The sequence below is a fragment of the Patagioenas fasciata genome, chromosome Z (assembly GCF_037038585.1).
Source record: "Patagioenas fasciata isolate bPatFas1 chromosome Z, bPatFas1.hap1, whole genome shotgun sequence".
Classification (NCBI taxonomy): Eukaryota; Metazoa; Chordata; class Aves; order Columbiformes; family Columbidae; genus Patagioenas; species Patagioenas fasciata.
Genome location: NC_092560.1, coordinates 583,543 through 603,387, shown reverse-complemented (window position 1 = coordinate 603,387; position 19,845 = coordinate 583,543). Strand labels below are relative to the sequence as shown.

Genomic DNA, 19,845 nt, shown 5'->3' with positions numbered 1-19,845 from the left:
GGCGCGGTGCCGCGGCGGAGGCGGGCGGAGGCCATGGCCGGTCCCGCCGCGCCATGAGCGCCAAGGCGGAGGCCCCCTGGGCGGGGACGGGCGGCGGTTCGGCGGCCCCGGCGCCCGGCTCGCCCGGCGGCATGAAGCCGGCGCTGCCGTCCGCCGCCCCGCGGGCCGCGCCGGGGGGCGGCCTGTTCGGGTGGCTGCGGGAGCGCTGCCTGGGCCGCAGCGCCGCGGTGGAGCCGGCGCGGGACACGTTCCGCGCCATGACCGGGCTGTACGGCTCCATCCAGCCCGCCGACTCCGTGTACCTCAGCACCCGCACGCACGGCGCCGTCTTCAACCTCGAGTACTCGCCCGACGGGTAGGGGCCGAGCGCGGTGCCCGGGACCCGCGGGTCGAGCTGAGCGCGCCCGGCCGAGCCCGCCCCGCCGGCGGACCCCGCGCCCCGGCGCTGCCCGCGGCTGCTCCCGGCCCGGCGCGCAGGGGAGCCCGGCCCGGCTGCGGGAGCGCGCGGTGCCCGGCCTGGCAGTCCCGCCGGGCCCGGCCGGCGCGGGGTCCCTGCGGGGTGGCCCCGGCCCGGCGCTCTCCGCTTGGGGTCCGGGGGTCCGGGCCGGCCGGGCTGCAGGAGCATCGGGCCGGCCCGGGGGGACAGGGGCTCCTGGGGCCCGCAAACGGGTGCCAGTATCCGCGGCGGCCGCACCGGCCCTGCCTGCTGGCGGCTGCAGAGCTGCCGGGCCGGGAGCCCAGCGCCGCCGGGCCCGTGTTCCCGTGGGCCGGGCTCCCGTGCGCCGTCCACTCGGGTTGGGCTCCAGGCCGGCAGCTGCGCGGGGGCAGTGGGCGCAGAGCTGCCCGGGGGGAGCAGACGGGGCTCCCGGGCCGGGGTTCCCTTCTGCCCGGGCAGCCGGGGCCTTGGCGACCCCTCCTGCGGGAGAACGGGAGGTAAACAGAGGCATGGGGTTGGGAATGGAGCACTGGAACCGCTGCTTCTGTTCCCAAAAGCGTTTGTGTCTGATGTCGTCAGAGAGCTAAGTTTCTGCTTGAAATGCAATACTCAGTTATTCATTCATTTTGGGTTCCTTGAATTTTGTGAGTCTGGACTGGTGAATACATTCAGAAGTGTCCTGCTGTACGCTTGTGTAACAACACAGGCAAAGCAAAGCGACATTTGAACTCATTTAGAATGAAAGGAGCCCTGGCACACCAGCTGGGAGCAGAGCGAGTTCGTCTCTGAGACGTCTGCGTGTCTGTGTCTCGCAGCGTGCCTCGTGTGGAGCTTAGCGGGCAGAACCAGCAGCGCAGGGTGGTCGCGGCAGCGTTTTCAGCCCGCACAGTCGGAACTGAAATCGTTGTTACCCCTGGTGGCTGGTCAGCTCTTCTGTTCTCAGTGTTTGTCAGAGGGGAGATCTGGTCTCCGTGAACATCCGAGCTCATGACAGTTTTGCCATGTTTGTGCTGCAGAGCCAAGTTTCAAATCCTAATTTCTTCCTCCGTTTTTTGAAGGGGACAAAGTTAAGCTCCGGAAACTGTCAGGACCGTTCTCGGGTGACTGTTGGAAGGTAATTTACGTTATAGGTCCACAGCCAGGTGTGCTGGGAAGTCCTGAGCCACAGGGTCCGCTGTGCTGGGCACGGTGTGCAGAGCTGGGATCGCAGCTCAGCGGCAGTGACCGAACTGGACAGGTAGCTGTGCACGGGTGTTCTGTGCTGCTGTAGAAGGTGTCAGCTGCAGCAGTACCACTGAGCCATGGTTAAATGTTATTTGTGCACGTTTCGGGCAAAAGGCTCGAATTCCATGTTCCTTGTGCCTGATGCTTGTGAGGCTGCATGGTGAGCTGCGCCAGGGACCTTCCCTCCAGAAACAAACCTAGCAAAAAGGCTCTTGTGTCCAAGGGATGTGTCCATGGACCTGCTGTTCCCTGTAGCTGCAGTGTGTGGCCCGGCACGCCAGGACCGCGGCACTGAACCTCAGTTGTCTTAATACCAAGTGGAACAGACCAAACCTTCCTCTCCTCGCATGATTCTCTGCTGACGAGGCTCAGCTTGGAGCCAGCACAGCACCCCAGGCAGTTTGTGACCCCTGTGATCCCCAGTCCATCCCTGCTCACGCAGGGTCCCAGAGCAGATCACACAGGATCCCAGGGGTTTGAATGGCTCAGAGAAGGAGACTCCACACCCGCTCTGGGCAGCCTGGGCCAGGCTCTGGCACCTCCCAGCACACAAGGTTCTGCTCATGTTCACATGGAGCCTCCTGTGCTTCAGTCCGTGCCCGTTGCCCCTCACCCTGGCGCTGGGCACCACTGATCAGAGTCTGCTCCACCCTCTGACACCCACCCTGACATATTGATCATTGATCACACCCCTCTCAGCTTCTCTTCTCCACTCAGCAGCCCCAGCTCTCTCAGTGTCTCCTCACACAAAGATGCTCCAGACCCCTCAGCATCTCTGTGTCCCTCCCTGGACTCTCTGCAGTGGTTCCTTGTCCCTCTTGACCTGGGGAGCCCAGCACTGGCCCCAGTTCTGCAGATGGGGCCTCACAGGGCAGAGCAGAGGGGAGGAACAACCTCCCTGACCTGCTGCCCACACTCTTCCTCACACAGATCGGTGGTGTGCAGATGTTGTCTGGTGTCTGGAGGGGACCCCGTGGTCCCCCGTGTCCCCGGGCTGTGCCCCTGCAGCTCCCGACCCCTCGTGCAGCGCTGGGCAGTGTCTCCGGACCTGGTGTCACTGGGTGTGCTGCTCCTGCCCGACACTGCCAGCCCACAGTGTCTGCAGGGCTGGGAAGCTTCTGAGGTTCATCAGCCCAAACGTCGCTGTCACGTCGTCCTCCTCGGACCCTCTCAGTGCCTGGGAGAGGCGGGTGGGAGCCGCACAGGCTGCTCACGGTGGCAGCCGGGCTCTGCTGGCCCTGCGAGCTCTGCAGGCAGCGCTCTGCTCTCATTCACTGACGGTGTGTGTCCTGGACAAGGTCTGTGATTATTTTTCTCCCAGAAAAGCTGTAAGTGGATACACACAGGTCTTCCTGTGGGGAATAAAAGGTGCTCTTTAAAAAGGAGGTAGTGTCCTTGAAATTGCAGTTCGTGGAAGCTGTTCTGGTTTTGTCAAGTGAATTAGGTGATACAATAAGACACCGATTCTTGCTCCAGACGTTTCTGTGTCCCTGTGGTAATGGTAGTGTGGTTGAGTGTCCGTTGTGAAGCTAATATTGAAAAACACGGGTGACAACCAGCTGCGTTCCCAGCCCGAGTCTCGGCTAATGCCCCGTTAGTGCTGGTGCCGGTGCCTTGCTCTTGCGTCCTCTGCCCATCGCTGCTGTGACAGCACGACCGCGTTCAGAAAACAGCGCCTGCTGTAAGAGAGCTGTTCTTTGCAGTTAATAGCGTGTGATGTCTGATCCCCTTCCGCTTCTGGCTATTTTAAAAAGTAAAACTCAAATCTAAACCGTATAAGCTTTAATGAAGAAGTGACTCAGTTGCAGAAGGGCTAGAAATTTTAAATGAGCCTTTGAATCAGTGTCATTTCTGCCTTTAGCGTTCTCTGTCTGCACGCCATTCTGATGTGGAAAAGGCAGGGGTCGGCAGAGCAGCAGCGGTGGGTTCTTGGGAAGGGTGCTCTCCCTCGCAGCTTGCTTGGCGCCTCTTTTCTGGGGTACGCAGCCCGAGCGCCTCTCCGTGCCGCTCCCGGGTGGACACGGAACCCAGCAGCCGGTGCTGAGGGAGGAGGAGCGGGGATGTCCGTACCTGCAGGAGCTGGCGCTTGTGCTTAGAACCACGAGTCGCAGGTTCCTTTCCACTCACTCTTGGGTGCTGTTGTCTTTTTGTCAGTGTTTCCTCCAACAAAACAAATATCCTTGCGTGAACAAAGCAGCGGGTTTCATTCCCAGATGGGAACTGCGGGGTCCGTGCACTGCAGTGATGGGAAAAGTCACCCTCACGTAACTTGTGAAAAACCGCTGATGTAAACATACTTAACCGTGTGATTAAATTAATGCCATAATTGGATCTGTGAGGTACATAGCCATTGTAAAACAACCACTTTGCGCGTTACAAAAAAGAAGTGAATTAAAAGATCCCGAGTTCTGTCCAGCGAAGGCACCAGCTGTGCGTTAGTTGCGCCAACAGCAGGGAGGTTCGTGGCCTCAGAAAAGAGAAGTTAACTTCTCCAGAATGAAACGGTGTGCTACTTTCTTCTACATTTTTGTGTATTCGGTGCTTCAGAATAGGAGTCTGCAAGAAGGCAGCAAAAAGTTACGAACGCTGCTGCAGGTTGTGCAGGTTGGAACGTGAACGCGGGCGATGGGAGCGGGGCCGGGAGCGGCGATGGGAGCGGGGCCGGGAGCGGCGATGGGAGCGGGGCCGGGAGCGGTGTGCGCGGGTGGCGTGTCGGCTCCGAACGTTTGTGTCCGCTCCAAACACGTGTGTCTGCTCTGCTCCCTGCAGGTCGGTGCTGACTGTCGCGTGTGAGCAGACCGAAGTGCTGCTGTTTGACCCAATATCTTCAAAGCACATCAAAACCCTGTCTGAAGCTCACGAAGACTGTGTAAATAATATCAGGTAAGTCGGGAGGAACGAGAAACCTCGTGTTTTTTCGTAGTGTAGATGTTGTTATTTGGACAACGTCTTAAGCTGGCGCTGTGCTTCCTCGGGGCGAGGGGTCTCGTGGAGCTGCTGACCTGCGGTTGTCCGTGCCACTTCCTTCCCTGCGGCGCCGGAGCAGGGAGGGCTGGGAAGGGGAGAGCAGAGTCTGGAGGGATGTGTGCGGGGAGGTGGTGATGTCCATGGAGGAGCTGCAGTTCTGGAGGTGGTGGTGTCCATGAGGAGCTGCAGTTCTGGAGGTGGTGGTGTCCATGGAGGAGCTGCAGTTCTGGAGGTGGCGGTGTCCATGAGGAGCTGCAGTTCTGGAGGTGGCGGTGTCCATGGAGGAGCTGCAGTTCTGGAGGTGGTGGTGTCCATGGAGGAGCTGCAGTTCTGGAGGTGGTGGTGTCCATGAGGAGCTGCAGTTCTGGAGGTGGTGGTGTCCATGGAGGAGCTGCAGTTCTGGAGGTGGCGGTGTCCATGGAGGAGCTGCAGTTCTGGAGGTGGCGGTGTCCATGGAGGAGCTGCAGTTCTGGAGGTGGTGGTGTCCGTGGAGGAGCTGCAGTTCTGGAGGTGGCGGTGTCCATGAGGAGCTGCAGTTCTGGAGGTGGTGGTGTCCATGGAGGAGCTGCAGTTCTGGAGGTGGCGGTGTCCATGGAGGAGCTGCAGTTCTGGAGGTGGCGGTGTCCATGAGGAACTGCACTTCTGGAGGTGGCGGTGTCCATGGAGGAACTGCAGTTCTGGAGGTGGCGGTGTCCATGGAGGAGCTGCAGTTCTGGAGGTGGCGGTGTCCATGAGGAGCTGCAGTTCTGGAGGTGGCGGTGTCCATGAGGAGCTGCAGTTCTGGAGGTGGCGGTGTCCATGAGGAGCTGCAGTTCTGGAGGTGGTGGTGTCCATGGAGGAGCTGCAGTTCTGGAGGTGGCGGTGTCCATGGAGGAGCTGCAGTTCTGGAGGTGGCGGTGTCCATGAGGAACTGCAGTTCTGGAGGTGGCGGTGTCCATGAGGAGCTGCAGTTCTGGAGGTGACGGTGTCCATGAGGAGCTGCAGTTCTGGAGGTGGTGGTGTCCATGAGGAGCTGCAGTTCTGGAGGTGGCGGTGTCCATGAGGAGCTGCAGTTCTGGAGGTGGCGGTGTCCATGAGGAGCTGCAGTTCTGGAGGTGGTGGTGTCCATGAGGAGCTGCAGTTCTGGAGGTGGCGGTGTCCATGGAGGAGCTGCAGTTCTGGAGGGATATGTGCGGGCAGGTCGTGGTGTCCATGGAGGAGCTGCAGTTCTGGAGGGAGAAGAGTGTTATGGTATTATCACCTACTTTAACTGGCCTTTGAGTGAACACAGTAAATCAGAGCGTAATGAATAACATGTGGTTTATGTTTGAAGTGCAAGTCTGAGACCATAGCAAGATCAGATATGTACGTGAATATGGCTGGTGTTTTGAATCATGAGAGTAATTGGTATAGCTGCACAGAAATTTCCAAGCAAACATCAGCTGCTTTAAATGCAGCTGTGATATAGAAAAACTGGTAAAGTGGAATGGCTTCTGCAATTCAACTTGAACTCAACATTTATGATTTAAATACTTCACCTGTTTCTCAGAATGAAGTGGGAAACAGCAAATGCAGGAACCTAAATAATCAGTATTTTTGTCATGTAATATTTTTCCTTTTAAACGCTGTTATTTCTGTGTGTTCTGGGTCTGAGGACAGACTTTCATAGGACACTTTTTCCCCTTGTGGACAGTGTCGCAGCCTCTCTTCACTCAGATCCTCAAAGCAAAACAAATATACAACAGCAGCAACAACAAAAAACGAAACAAAAGAACTCCAAGAAAACTGCAGGAGCGATCTGAGCATTGCCCCTCAAAAGGTCTGAATATAATGTCTTTATGAATTAATCAGATAAATTAATGCTTTTCACAAGCTGCTGGTCCTTTTTAGAAGACACCGAAGTTTTACGTGAGTTCGGTGTCTTTCAGAAAGCTGAAGTAGGAGCTGGGGCTTGCTGACACAAACAGATGTTGAGAACATCGGGGGGTGTGAGGAAATGCAGCTCTTCGCGTGTGGTGCGTGCCAGTGGTCGTCCTTTGGACGTGCTGAGTTTTTGGGTGAGGCTAGATGAGAAACAAAGGCTCGTTCCGGGGGTACTGGACGGCAGAGGCACGCAGGATGTGTGCTGATTCACCCGTCGCGCCGCTGCAGCTGCGGGTCCGGGGAGCCGTCCAGTCGCGGTGCACATCCCGTCGAGGCGCCCGCGGCGATGCGGGACCGAGTCTCGTTCCTGGGTGCACAGCAGCCCTGGGACTCCCTGCCGCCCGCCTCTCTGAACGGAGCATCTCCTCCCGTTCCAGCCGGGCCGTTCCTGGTCCTTAAATGTCTTTGTGTAATTTGATTTACGTAAAGATACCGGTACTACCTCCAAGCAGGTAACTCTCAGATTCACCATTATTCACCAGACTAAGGTAATTCCTTGCCACATGTAGCAAATTTGCTGCTTTCCTTCAAAATGCTTCTTCAAGCTGTGTTTTGCCTCTGTAGGATATTGGCATCTTCCTCTGTGTTTTCGACCGTGTCCCCACTTGTTTGTTGTTACAAACTTAGTTACGAGGAACTTTACTGTGCTCTGTAATACACGGTTAGCGTGGCATTACCCAGAGTGTTGTTTCTGCCTAATGAGCAGGACTCCAGGCACTGAATGCTGCAGAAGTTCCTTGTAATAAGCCCCAAAATGAAAGCCATACGTGTTGTGCGCTGCAGCGGGTGCCTCGGGTTCGCTGGCCAGGGCAGCGGGTGCCGGCTCCTTCCATCGGCCACAGGGACTCGTGCGTGATCCTCCCACACAGACGCTTTTTTCCGCCTGCGTTAGGCCAGGTCCTGAGCTTAAGCCTCCCCTGTGGCAGAGCTCCGTGGCACAGACCTGTTTTGAGGAGCATTCAATAGTGTTTTCAAAACTTGCGAGCTCAGTTTGAGGCCCTCTGTTTTTGTTGCTGTTTGCTTAAGTAGGAAGACGAACAATTAACCTCTGTTTGCTTTCTCTGTTTCGGTCGGTTCTATGTGAGTCAGTCACACGCACCTTCAGTGATCTCTTTTTTAATGAATCCGGCCCACCGGGCCATCCCCTGTGTCAAAGCCAAAGCTGTTTGCTGCCGCTTGTGTCTCCGTTTCCTCGGGAGCCTGTTTGTGCTGGGTGGAGCGAAGGCCAGCGCTGGGTTTATACAGCGAGGTACGCTCTGTTCCACTTTGCCCTGGAAATCTGAAATGTTGAGCTCTTCCCATTGCGGATGGTTGTTTTTCATTGGAGTTGTTGCTGGTTTGCGTGATGTAGCCTGGTTCTAGGTCTAAAAGACAAACAGTCTTTCTGGGGGTGACTTACCACACGTCTCTGTGTAGATCGTTCTTGCCTCAGTGTTCATGTGCAGCTACTTGGGGTGTTTGTCAGATGGGTTTTCTTTTCCCTTTTATAATACATCGAGTGTGGCTTTTTTTTCCCCAAATACCTTCCTTGGGCATGAATCCCAAACATAAACCAGTGTGCTTTGCCCTCCTAGAAGTGCAGACGTGCATGGATTGCAGTGAGATACGGTTCAGTGCCGGGGTGGTTAACGGTTGGACTTGGTGATCTTGAAGGTCTTTTCCAACCAAAACGATTGAGGTTCTGTGGACGGGATGTGGTAGGTTCTGACCCGTGTAATGCAAACTCAGTAACTGACTTTCTCAGTGAACCAAACCACCTGTCTAACTTGGCTTTCAAGCCAAGCCTTGGCTTCACGTGGTGTTTTTGGGAAATCTTGCCTTTGCTTCAGTAACCTCTAGACTCAGTGTATCCGATTTATTACCCAGCTATGCATTTCTAGTGCTGATCCCAGCCCTTCTATCCCTTTCTGTCTGATGGAGTGTTTTCACATCAGATGTTCTCTCCTCCTGTGGCCCCTCGAAGGTGGTCAGGCTGCCTCACGCTCCTCAGGAAGCAGCGATATGTAAATCGAATGTGGGCTGAAGATCAGGGGTTATAATGGTAAAGAATGAGCACCCGAGCAGGCTCAGTACTCAGCCTGACCAGTGTGGGAATCCAGCTGGTGTGACCCGTATTCTTTCCCCATTTCTCGTCCTCTGCCGGTGTGACACGAGTGACGAGCCTGTCCTCTGTTACGGAGGTGGGAACTCAGGACCTGCTGAGTGCAGGACGTCGATGCTGCATGTGGGGCGCTGTACACGTCATATAAATCCAGTGCTGCATTAAAGTGTCCTGTAGATCTGCAGCATGGAAACACACAGTGCAGTACCGAGCAGCGGGCTTGCTCCTCTTGCAGTAGTTTGTGTTTAACAGAATTTCATGTTGTATTGTGTTTCACACTGGAGCCACTCAAGTCCCCACGTCTCTGTTGAAGGGGTCCGTGTGTCGGGGTGTCCTGAGCCGCTTGTGCAGCTGCTGCTTCCGCAGACAATCTGAAATAGTCACCCTGAGCAGTGCCCTACCCTGCACTTCATACACACGCCTGCCGCCGCGCGTTTGGAAAGCCTGACTTCGCTGTCGGCTCAACGCACGGGACGTCCTGCGGGGAAGGGGGCAGGACCGCGAGCCCCCGCGCGGGTCCGGGTCCGTCGGGGGCTTTGCCGCGGTGCCGTGTCCTGCGGGGCCGGGTGACGGGGTCTCCGAGCTGTGAAAGCACTGCGGGGCCTCCGGACAACCCAGCCAGAGGGGATCTTCGCTTTGAAAATCTGCTGCGAGTGCAGGGAGCTCGAGCCTGCGGTGGGGAGGAGAGGGAGACGTGCACAACAGCGGGGGAGAGCAAGGTTGGGTATGCGGTGGAAATTAAGAGAGTGAAGAGCAGCGTGGGTTTAATTAATACACTAGGACCTTGTGTGGTGTGAAATGAAGGCAGGATTGCTGTGTCCTCTGTAGTAGCAAAAAGATCTGGCAAAACTGGGCAAGATGGAAGGCAGAACTACGAATGCTCCGGCTGCTGGGACCTGCAGGGACACCAGACCCGTCAGGCGTCGGGAATGTGACCCGTCCCGGGACCTTCGTGTCTTACCGAGGCTTGTGTGGGTTAGAGCTGAGCGCTGTGCAGACGGACAGCTGTCAGAGCTGACACACGGACGCCGTGTGGCCGTCTGTCCCACCACGGGCGTCGTGGTTGTGCAACCTCTGCGCAGTTCGGTGAAAAACAGAAAATTTAAAAGGCCAACAGCCAAAAAAACCCTTTCTGATACGCCTCTGTGTTTATGCTGGTTTTCTAGTAGATACACACAACCGGTCCTATCCCAACAGTACTGTTTTTATTGGCAAGTATTCTTATTTGGCGATTTCATTGTGTGGCCGCTCTGTTCGCTTCTGCGTTAGCTTAACTCCCTGCTTAAGAGTACCTGCGTTAGAAAAGGCACTGAGCAGGCACAGCGTTCCTCTCCCGTTTCCAGGTTTCTGGATAACCGGCTGTTCGCGACGTGTTCCGATGACACTACGATAGCACTTTGGGATTTGCGGAAGCTGAACACAAAAGTGTGCACTTTGCACGGTCACACCAGCTGGGTCAAGAACATCGAGTACGACACCAACACGAGGTTACTGGTGACATCGGGGTTCGATGGAAACGTGATCATCTGGGACACAAACCGGTACGTGGCCGCATTCGTGCTGTTACGTTCCTAGAACGCGCAAGGATGGGGTTTTCTGTACAAGATGTAAAATTGGCTTGCAGTGGTGCTGTAATGCATTCTGAAATGCCACAGTTAGTTTATAGCCCTTACCAGGAACTTGCATCACCTTTAAAAGATAATGATCCAGTTACTAGAAAGAAGGCTTTTTTCCTGACGTGCCAAAACATCGTTCTTTCTTTTTGGAAGAGCTTTGTCTCCACTGCTGTGGCAGTATGGAAATGTGGCTTCCACCTTTTCATTAAAATCTGATTTAAGTAGGATAAAGACACTACTCAAAGTTTTGGGATGAACAAGGATGCTTAGTGCGCTGTGGACATTGTTAGGGACCCGAGCCGAAGGTGATTGCAGCCGTTTCTTGTGCTTTGTCGCTGTCCAGGTGCACAGAAGATGGATGTCCCCACAAGAAGTTTTTTCACACCCGTTTTCTTATGCGAATGAGGCTGACCCCAGATTGTTCGAAAATGTTGATCTCGACCTCCTCCGGATATCTTCTGATTTTACATGACCTTGACCTAAACAAGTCTCTGGAGGTTGGCAGCTACCCCATTTTACGGGCCAGGAGGACGACGTCGAGCTCAGGTGGGTGCCGTGGCAGCCCCACGTGGGCGCTCAGCCCGCGGGGGCAGCGGTGACGCTGCTGGAGCTCCGAGCTCTCGGGTGTTGGGGTCTGCGCTGTCGTGTGGGCCGTTCTGTCCTGGGTGGAGTGTCCGTGTGACCAGCACCGCAGGACGTGGCGCCTGTGCAACGCTGTCACCTCCCGCTGACCGCCTCTGGCTTTGTTTGTCTGCTGTCCTTGGTCCCGTGATGAAAGAGCGGTGGCCGCGTTGGGTGGCTGGCTGCACCTGGGCTCCCGCGGCTCCCGGCTGCTGTGTCACAGCGGACCTGCAAGAATGGGGCATCTGAAACTCCACTGCCTGCGTCTCCTGCTTTGTGGCAGCAGCTCTGCCGTTCGGGGTGCTGGGTGCCAAGGGCCTGGGGACAATTCGTCCCCTGGGTTCCAGCAGGGGGGAGCAGCTGGCCTCTTGCTCCCTGGGAATCGGTTGTGCCGGCGGTTCATTTGCATGAGGCACAAACGTAACAGTACTTACAGCCTATTAACTGAGCTTCGAAAAGGGTTTTCTTAACAAGATGCCCTACGCTTGCCCTTTACTTAGCGTTTTCTAGGAGGGTTAAGTGGGGACGTGTGCAGTAGCCGGCCACGCTTAGCTGTGTGTTCACGCGGTCGGTGCCGTTGCAGACATAACGTCATCGGGGTCGGCTGGTCCTCGAGCTGCCGGCTCGCCCTGTCACCAGAACGACGCGGGGCCGCTCTCGGAGAAACACCTGCCACGGTCCTCCCAGCGAGAAGGTACGAGAGGGCTTAAAACAGTATTGAATAGTCACGGGCTTTGTGTCCGCAAGAGGCCAGAGTTTAACAGTGAAAAACTGCGCCTTTTTCTCTTAAAAGAATAATGTTGCTGTGACTTCTATTAAAAAATAAAATACCATGGCACACCAAAGGCTGGAGATCTAATCAGGTTTTTTCCTGAGAAATCTGATAATGGCAACAAGATCTCTATTTTATACTAGCACACGATTGTTGTTATGCAGCAGTGCTCCCTTTCCTTTGTGTTTTTCACTCAAATAGAGTTCACGTGAGTGACCTTCGGGGGAGGAAAAGAAAAGAAAAGGCAACAAATACACACGAAAACCAAAACCAGCATAACATGATTTACCTTTTGTTTTCCTTAATGGTGGGAATGTGTCAGCAGGAGGAGTCAATAGCACAGGAAAAGAGTGTGCAAACAGGTCTTAAAGGTGGATTTTGTGAAGTTCTGATTAGAAGCTGAGCCCTGCCTAACCGCAGAGCTGAGAAAACCGATGACTGCTCAGTAGGTTTCATGTGAGTTTAGGGTACGCTTTCAGAGAGTCAGCGTGAGCTTGGAAAATTGGTGAATACTTCGTGAATTCCATGCAATTTAAAATACAAGGCTGGGTTTTAACTAGTCGTGGCTGTGAGATCCTCAGGCGCCCCCGTGCAGGGAGGAGGCCGAGCCGGCTGCAAGATCCCCCTGTGGAAAGCTTTTGGGGGGACCAGCTGCACACAGCTGGGCGGGCTGCGGGGCGGGTTTGGAAAGGACACCGTGCAGCTTTGAGAACCAGAGGTTCTTACAGAAGTAACAGTCTTTACATCTGGTTTTAGCGATAACGAAGAGCGCTTGTGCGCAAAGTTAACTCCAACTTAGTTCACAATACGAGGTGATTTAATGGAGGGTCCTGGAAGGCAGATTCCAAAAATGGAGCTGTTTGACATCAGAACTGAGCCCACTGGTGTCCGCTTCGGTTGTTCATACGACCTGTTTGGGTTTATCAGCGGTGGGAGACGCGCAGGTGGGTGCGGAGGTGTCACCCGTGATTTCCCCTCAGGCGGGTCCCCCAGGAACAGCTTGGAGGTGTTGACGCCGGAGGTTCCTGGGGAGAGAGATCGAGGCAACTGCATCACATCGCTGCAGCTGCACCCGAAGGGCTGGGCCACGCTGCTCCGGTGCTCGAGTAACACGGACGACCAGGAGGTAAACATGGGCTTAGAAAAACACACTAAGATGTATCAACCATACTTGGTGTAGAATTAATGCATTTGTAAGAAGACAAAATAATAATTTATCCAAATGCAAATTTATCCCAAAAGAAGGAAATTTCAGTGATGACCTCGTGTGACTTTGTGTCCCGCATTCGGTTCTTCTGCTCCCTCACCACACCTCCACAAGGTTTGGTGGTCATTTGGCCCCATTTTGGCCAGGTTTCTCCTCAGAACCTTATGGAGAACAACCCGTTGAGTTCAATACGATGATGGAGAAGGTTCCTCACCACATCTCCACGGGGTTTGCTGGTTGTTTGGCCCCATTTTGGCCCCATTTCTCCTCAAAATGTTGTGGAGAACCACACACATCTTTCACAGAACACATTTTGGAGCTCACGGCTCTGTTAAGTTTTCAAGCAATACTTGTGCTGCCAAATATGTGACTTAAAAATGTGTGTCCGCTGAAATACAGGAGGTGTCAACTTGGAGAAGACAGAGGATTAGAGGGTGGTGTATGGGTGAACGTGGTGCGAGTGGAGCAGAGAAGCCCCTCTGGGCTCCCCCAGCACCCTGGGGAGTTTTCTGCCCCCACAGCTGCAGGTTTCCCTCCCCGTGTGCTGTGTTATAGAATGGAAGAATCGTTCCAGTTGGAAGAGACCCTCAGGATCACCGAGTCCAACCATAACCCACCCCTGTCCCTGCCCCATGTCCTGAGAACCTCATGTCCGTCTGTCCAGCCCTCCAGGGCTGGTGACTCCAGCACTGCCCTGGGCAGCCTGTTCAATGCCCCACAGCCCTTTGGGGAAGAAATTGTTCCCAGATCCAACCTCAACCTCCCCTGGCGCAACTTGAGGCCGTTTCCTCTGCTCCTGGCGCTTGTTCCTGGGGAGCAGAGCCCGACCCCCCTGGCTCCAAGCTCCTTTCAGGCAGTTCAGAGATCAGAAGGTCTCCCCTCAGCTCCTGTTCTCCAGCTGAACCCCCAGGTCCCTCAGTGCTCCATCACACTTGTGCTCCAGCCCCTCACCAGCTCCGTTCCCTTCTCTCCACTTGCTCCAGCACCTCAAGGCCTTTCTTGGCGTGAGGGGCCCAGAGCTGCCCCAGGATTGGCGGTTTGTCCTCCCCAGGTCCCAGCACGGGTTCGGTCACTGCCCTGGGCCTGCTGGCCACCCCAGTGCTGGTCCCAGCCAGGATGCTGTGGCCTCTTGGCCACCTGGGCACACTCTGGCTCATGTTCAGCCGCTGGCACCAACACCCCCAGGGCCTTTACAGCCGCTCTTCCCCAGCTGCAGCGTCCATGGGGTTGTTGTGACCCAGGGGCAGGACCCGGCACTTGGCCTTGGTGACCCTCAGACAATTGGCCTCAGCCCATCGATCCAGCCGGTCCAGACCCCTCTGTGCAGCCATCCCACCCTCCAGCACATGGACACTACACCCAACCTGGTGTCATCTGCAAAATGACTGAGGGTGCACTCGATCCCCTCGTCCAGGGAACCTGAAGCAATGCCGCACATCAAGGGCAGTGCTGGGTTGTGCTTCCTCAGACTTTGCTGGTTTGTGTTCAAACGGGGTCGCAGTGCAATGGCAGCTGTTATGTGTCATTCACAGTCTGCAGTGCACTCAGAAATCATGGAAAAACTTCTTCATGGACTGTGCACAGAAGGCAGGAGCCTGTGGGTCGTGTGTGCTCCTGCTTTTGGGGTTCACTTTTCCAAGTTCACTTACACCCGAAGGGTGGCGCAATCCTTCAGAGCACCTGGATTGCACCGCATGGTCCTCTTGCAAACACCTTTATTTCCTGGGGCTATTTCATAGTTACTGCTGTGGTGGTTGTGCAGACCACTCTGCATTCAGACACAGAGGTTTTATGTTTGTTTTCCACACACGCAGAGAATTCTTTCAATACTTTACCAATAACAAACGGTTTAGTCACTTTGTTAGCTCATGTAAATTGGCTACGACCATGAGCCAGCACTGGGCCCTTGTGGCCAGGAAGCCAATGGTACCTGGGGTGGGTTAGAAGGGGGTGGTCAGTAGGTCAGAGAGGTTCTCCTGCCCCTCTGCTCTGCCCTGGGGAGACCACACCTGGAATATTGTGTCCAGTTGTGGCCCCTCAGCTCCAGAAGGACAGGGAACTGCTGGAGAGAGTCCAGCGCAGCCACCAAGATGCTGGAGGGAGTGGAGCATCTCCCGTGTGAGGAAAGGCTGAGGGAGCTGGGGCTCTGGAGCTGGAGAAGGGGAGACTGAGGGGGGACTCATTCATGGGGATCAATATGGAAAGGGGCAGTGTCATGAGGATGGAGCCAGGCTCTTCTGGGTGACACCCAGTGACAGGACAAGGGGCAATGGGTGCAAACTGGAACACAGGAGGTTCCACTGAAAGAGGAGAAGCAACTTGTTGGGGGTGAGGGTGTCAGAGCCTGGCCCAGGCTGCCCAGGGAGGCTGTGGAGTCTCCTTCTCTGCAGACATTCAAACCCGCCTGGACACCTTCCTGTGGAACCTCAGCTGGGTGTTCCTGCTCCATGGGGGGATTGCACTGGATGAGCTTTCCAGGGGCCTTCCAGCCCCTGACACTCTGGGATTCTGTGATTCTGTGGGATTGGTTGGTTCGGTTTTGGGGTTGTTTTTGTTTTTCTTTCTTTTGAAGAAAGCCACCCTTTGTAACGGTGACCTACAGATGCATAGAGGACTGAATGGAAGCTTAGCAGATTTGTTATAAATTTTAATACTGGTTTGGTAAACTTCAACCGCTATACAACACAGAATTTTTTGAAAATGCAAATATAATCTTGGGTTAGTTGATACTGACAATTGTCCTAGTTACAACTTCCTATAGTCCTAATGTCTGCTTGACTCTGCTATTAATATTCATTAGCATTGTTCCCTTTGTGTTTATCTCAGTAGAATACATGGAACCGAACTAAGAACACTTCTTATGTCTTGCCTTTGAAACCGAGTCTTTCCACATGATACAGGCTTTGTCATAGAGCTGGTTTTGCATTTGGTTTGAGATCAGATAACTGGGTTACAGATTAAAATCCCTGTCCGTCTCACATGTCATAAGCTGCCTGTAGAGCTGCTCGTCACGTTCCTTCAGACCCGTTTCATTTTGAAGTTTACGGCACAGAACACCCACGGTGAATTACAAATTGCAGTACACTGGGTTCTAGTTTATTTTAGACTTTATTTAAATGCTTACTAAATTAGACCAGCCACCTGGCCAAATATTAGGCTGTTCTCTTTCCAGATGAAAACTAGATTTAAGGAGTTGTATCTAGCATCCATTTAGCTAAAAAAAGCAGCGTTGGTGCCGGAGGGTTGTTTGGCACAGGCGGTTCGGAGCAGAGGCGCCCGTGGCCCGGCCCGGCCCCGTTCCGTGGGCCGCTCGTTGGGTTGATCGGCGGCCGCATCGGTGGTCCCGGCGTCGCCGGTGCCGCGGGAGGGAAGGAGCGTTCGCAGTGCTCGGCTTGCCTTTCATCGTTCTCTCTCTGCCTCTCCCTTTAGTGGACTTGTGTCTATGAATTCCAGGAAGGAGCCCCGGTGCGCCCCGTCTCGCCGCGCTGCTCCCTGCGCCTGACGCACTGCATCGAGGAGGCCAACGTGGGCCGGGGTTACATCAAGGAGCTGTGCTTCAGCCCCGACGGACGCATGATCTCGTCCCCGCACGGCTTCGGGATCCGCCTGCTGGGGTTCGACGCGCGCTGCAGCGAGCTCGTGGACTGCTTGCCCAAGGAGGCCAGTCCGCTGCAGGAGATCCGCTCCCTGTACTCACACAACGACGTGGTCCTCACCACCAAGTTCTCCCCAACGCACTGTCAGATTGCCTCGGGGTGCCTTAGCGGACGCGTTTCTCTCTATCAGCCAAAGTTCTAGGCACATCTGGCACACCAGGACCTTCAGATGCTTGTGGTTTCTACTTCAGTTTAGTTGAAGTGTGTTCTTTCCGGCACCCGGGGCCCTGGACGGGCGGTGGAGGGAGCCGCTGACCGCGCCAGCCCCGCGTCGCTCTCCTGCGTCCGTAGCGCAGCGATTCCTGTAATGCAACTCGAAGGGGATATTTGGGACGCCCGCGGCGGGCGGCAGCTCGGCCCCGGTGTGACGCCTCCTGTTCGGAGGAGCTGGACCCGTCACCCGCGCGTCCCCGCAGCGCCCGCACCGTCGCTAGATAACGAGCTGCTTCTCTGTGCAACTAACACAGATAGTAACTGTCACCAAAAGAGAAAAATGCGTTCTCACCTATATCTTGATTTGGCTGTTTGCGATTGGCTAGAAGAATGAGCTTCCTGCGATGTTCTGCCGTAGTTGAAATTCTGTTTTTCTGTGGCTGCACATGTTGTGTTTGTTTCCAGAAGGAAGATGTTCTCGGCTCCTCGGCGCTCGCTGGCAGAGCGGGGCAGGGCGGCCAGGTAGAGACGCCCGTACCCCGGGGGCCCTGGGGTGTCCCCTCCGGGCCGCCTGGTCTCCTCAGCCACCGCGTTTGCTGGGTGTCCCGCATCAGTGACAAAAACCACCGTCTCGTGTTGGGCGCGGGGCGCTGCAGGATCCCCCGGCGCTCGGGACGTGTCCCCGTCGGTCCCTGCTGGGCCGGGCGACCAGCGGCCCCGTCTGCACGACACCTGCTTGGGTTTAACTGGGCTTGGCCTAAGAGTTGAAAAGCGTCCGCCATTGAGTCGCCTATGAATGCCAACTTTTACCCCTCAAGTTGATGTAGCTGATGCTGTTCCAGTCTTGTGTGTCCATATCAGTTTATAATGTTCTCATCACTTACATGTTCCAAGATCCATTTTTCACGTTCGGATCCCACTAAGGCTTTGCTGATGAATCACACGCTTTACCTGCAGAGGACAGTCGTATCCTACAGCCTGCAGCTCCCTGCTCTGCCTGGGTGGGGATGCGGTGCGGCTGCAAACACCCGCGTTCCTCTGCGCTCCCTCCGCTGGGGTCGTGTCCTGGTGGGACACAGGACCAGGGCCTCATCCCCCCGGACCACAGTGGCTGCTCCTGCCACACGCGCTTCCCTCCCTGCTCGGGCTGCTGCTTCCTCACTTAATGTTCTGCTAAGCACCAGAGTGTTGCCTGTGGTCCCTTCAATGCAGAAATCTCAAATACTGCTCTCACAGGCTTGAACCGTGTTGGTTCTGGAAGCGCAAACCCGTGGAACCGGAGCGGTTCGTGTGTCCGTTCTCACGGCTGGTCTTGGCTTTTCCGGTCAGGAACTCCTCGAGCTGGTAGATCGCTTGTGACTTTCGTTCTCTGCCTGTTAATATGCACTGAGTGTTCCTTTGGTAATTCTACCTCATGAAATGCTGTTTTTCACATGAGCGTCGCGCCGAGGCGCCGGCGTCTCCGTGCCAACGGTCGCTCGGCGCGGCTGCCGCGGTCCCCCCAGTGTCACCCACACCCTGCGCACGACGGTGACGGTGACGGTGACGACGTGCTGTAGAAGCGTTGCCTGGTTCCTCTGATTACGTTTGTGATGATAGGTTTGAATTAAATAGGTAGTATCTTAGATTTTGATCATTCGATTACTCCTTTTCAGCAGTACTTGGGAATTTCCAGTGAAGGTTGGTCTGTTTTACCTACAAAGTTCACGTAACACTGAAGCAGTGTTGTAGTTCATAACTGATGCGCCTTGCAGTTGCATCTTGTGGAAGGAGTGATTTCTGTTGTCTTTCTCAATACTGCTACCTTGCCTTATTGAGGTAATGAATTGATTTCTTGGTGAGCTTTTGGTTATTTCTAGATAGTAAAGAAATAACAAAAAGTGTATGTTACTGCTGTGTTTCACAAGTTGAATTCTTAGCCTTCCAGAAGTACATGGAACTGTCTGAAACAAATACCAGAAAAGGTTTGAGACGCTGGGTGAAGGACTGAAGACCGGCAGCGGCTCACACCAGGTTCCGTTACGCTGGTTTCCTCGCGGCCGCGCGAGCGTTGTCACTCGATCCGTTCTGCGGCGCTTCGGCCGAGGACGGAGCTCTGTCTGATTGTACAGCATGCAGTCTGTTTTCCAAGTGCATGGTTTCGCGTTCATTAACCTCTGTAGCGATCGTGGCCCCGCTCGCGGTGCGGCCGGCGGGCAGCGGCGGGCGAGCGGTGCCGTTCGGAGCCTGGCGGCTCCCGGGGCTCCGCTGGCTGCCGCCGCCGCGGGGGGGACAGCGGGGACGTTCAGGGACAACCGTGACCTCCAGACACCACTATTGGGGATAGACGCGGCGATGCGGGCGCTCGTTTGCACTCTCGGGAGTCGCGGTGAGGACGGTTCGGTTGCCTACAACCAGAATTAGAATGTAAACATCAGGTTTTTGGGGTTTTGGGGGGTGGTGGGAGTTTGTCGATGTTGTGTTCTTTTATTTTATCTGGGAAACACGTGGAGAAGATCCCGGTACCACCGCACGTGGGTCTGTTGCTCTGTGAAATGTGAACTCTTGGCAAAAAGAACCACACTTGCCACGTGAAAGCTTTTAAAAAACACCGTTTACAAGATCCTGAAAAGTTGGAGTAGAAGTCAACAGCCCGTGATATGCTTGTCCTGCAGGAAAAGCAAACTTCTCATTTCTGATCTTAGTCAAAGGTGCGTTTTCTTAAGCACTAAGAATCTTCAGTTAAGGTTTTTAATACAAGAACAAATTGTGCATGTAGAATATTTTGAAATACCTGAGATTTCATAGTAAAAATTGTAGCCTTTTAATACAGTATAGGAACTATCAGAACTGCTCTGAAAATATTGTACTTGCAGCCGTACAGTAACTATTTGTGGACAGTTTCTCTTGCTTGCATAATAAATTAAACATTTAATAATTCAGTGAATTAAAATCCATTTTAATATGTTATTTATCCGTTCTGTAATGCTCGCTGGTTCTTGCCTGCAATGCACAACCGGGGAGAAAATGCACCGGTCTGCTCCGGTCCCATTGCTGCCACGGCCTCCTGTGCTGCCCCCCTAATGAAACAGCTCCTGGTGCTCGGAAAGCAGGACGTGTGTTAATTACAGACTGTAATTAACCGTCCCGTTGGCTGAGCAGCCGCTGTGTGTAGAGAGCTCCTGTGCTCAAACCCGCTGGGGGCGCCTGC

At 54.7% G+C, this 19,845-nt stretch overlaps 1 protein-coding gene across 2 annotated transcripts; it reads left to right on the top strand.

Moving 5' to 3' along the window:
- The first annotated feature begins 38 nt into the window (after window positions 1-38).
- On the top strand, window positions 39-19,604 carry DCAF10 (DDB1 and CUL4 associated factor 10). Of its 2 annotated transcripts, none has more exons than XM_065860491.2 (7): window positions 39-355; window positions 4,430-4,543; window positions 9,974-10,171; window positions 10,590-10,792; window positions 11,451-11,561; window positions 12,620-12,765; window positions 16,276-19,604. In XM_065860491.2, the coding sequence occupies exons 1-7, from the start codon at window positions 54-56 to the stop codon at window positions 16,642-16,644; spliced, it is 1,443 nt and encodes a 480-aa protein (XP_065716563.1). In that variant the 5' UTR covers window positions 39-53; the 3' UTR covers window positions 16,645-19,604. The 2 variants fall into 2 exon arrangements, with proteins under 2 accessions (XP_065716563.1, XP_071658008.1); XM_071801907.1 differs by lacking the exon at window positions 39-355 and adding an exon at window positions 1,179-1,550.
- Window positions 19,605-19,845: the final 241 nt, after the last annotated feature.

Bases quoted from the DNA above. Each gene is read 5' to 3' on its own strand.
- DCAF10 (XM_065860491.2), top strand. From the start codon at position 54: ATGAGCGCCAAGGCGGAGGCCCCCTGGGCGGGGACGGGCGGCGGTTCG. The intron at 10,793-11,450 runs GTGGGTGCCGTG...GTGCCGTTGCAG, and splicing joins GAGGACGACGTCGAGCTCAG to ACATAACGTCATCGGGGTCG. The intron at 12,766-16,275 runs GTAAACATGGGC...CTCTCCCTTTAG, and splicing joins GTAACACGGACGACCAGGAG to TGGACTTGTGTCTATGAATT.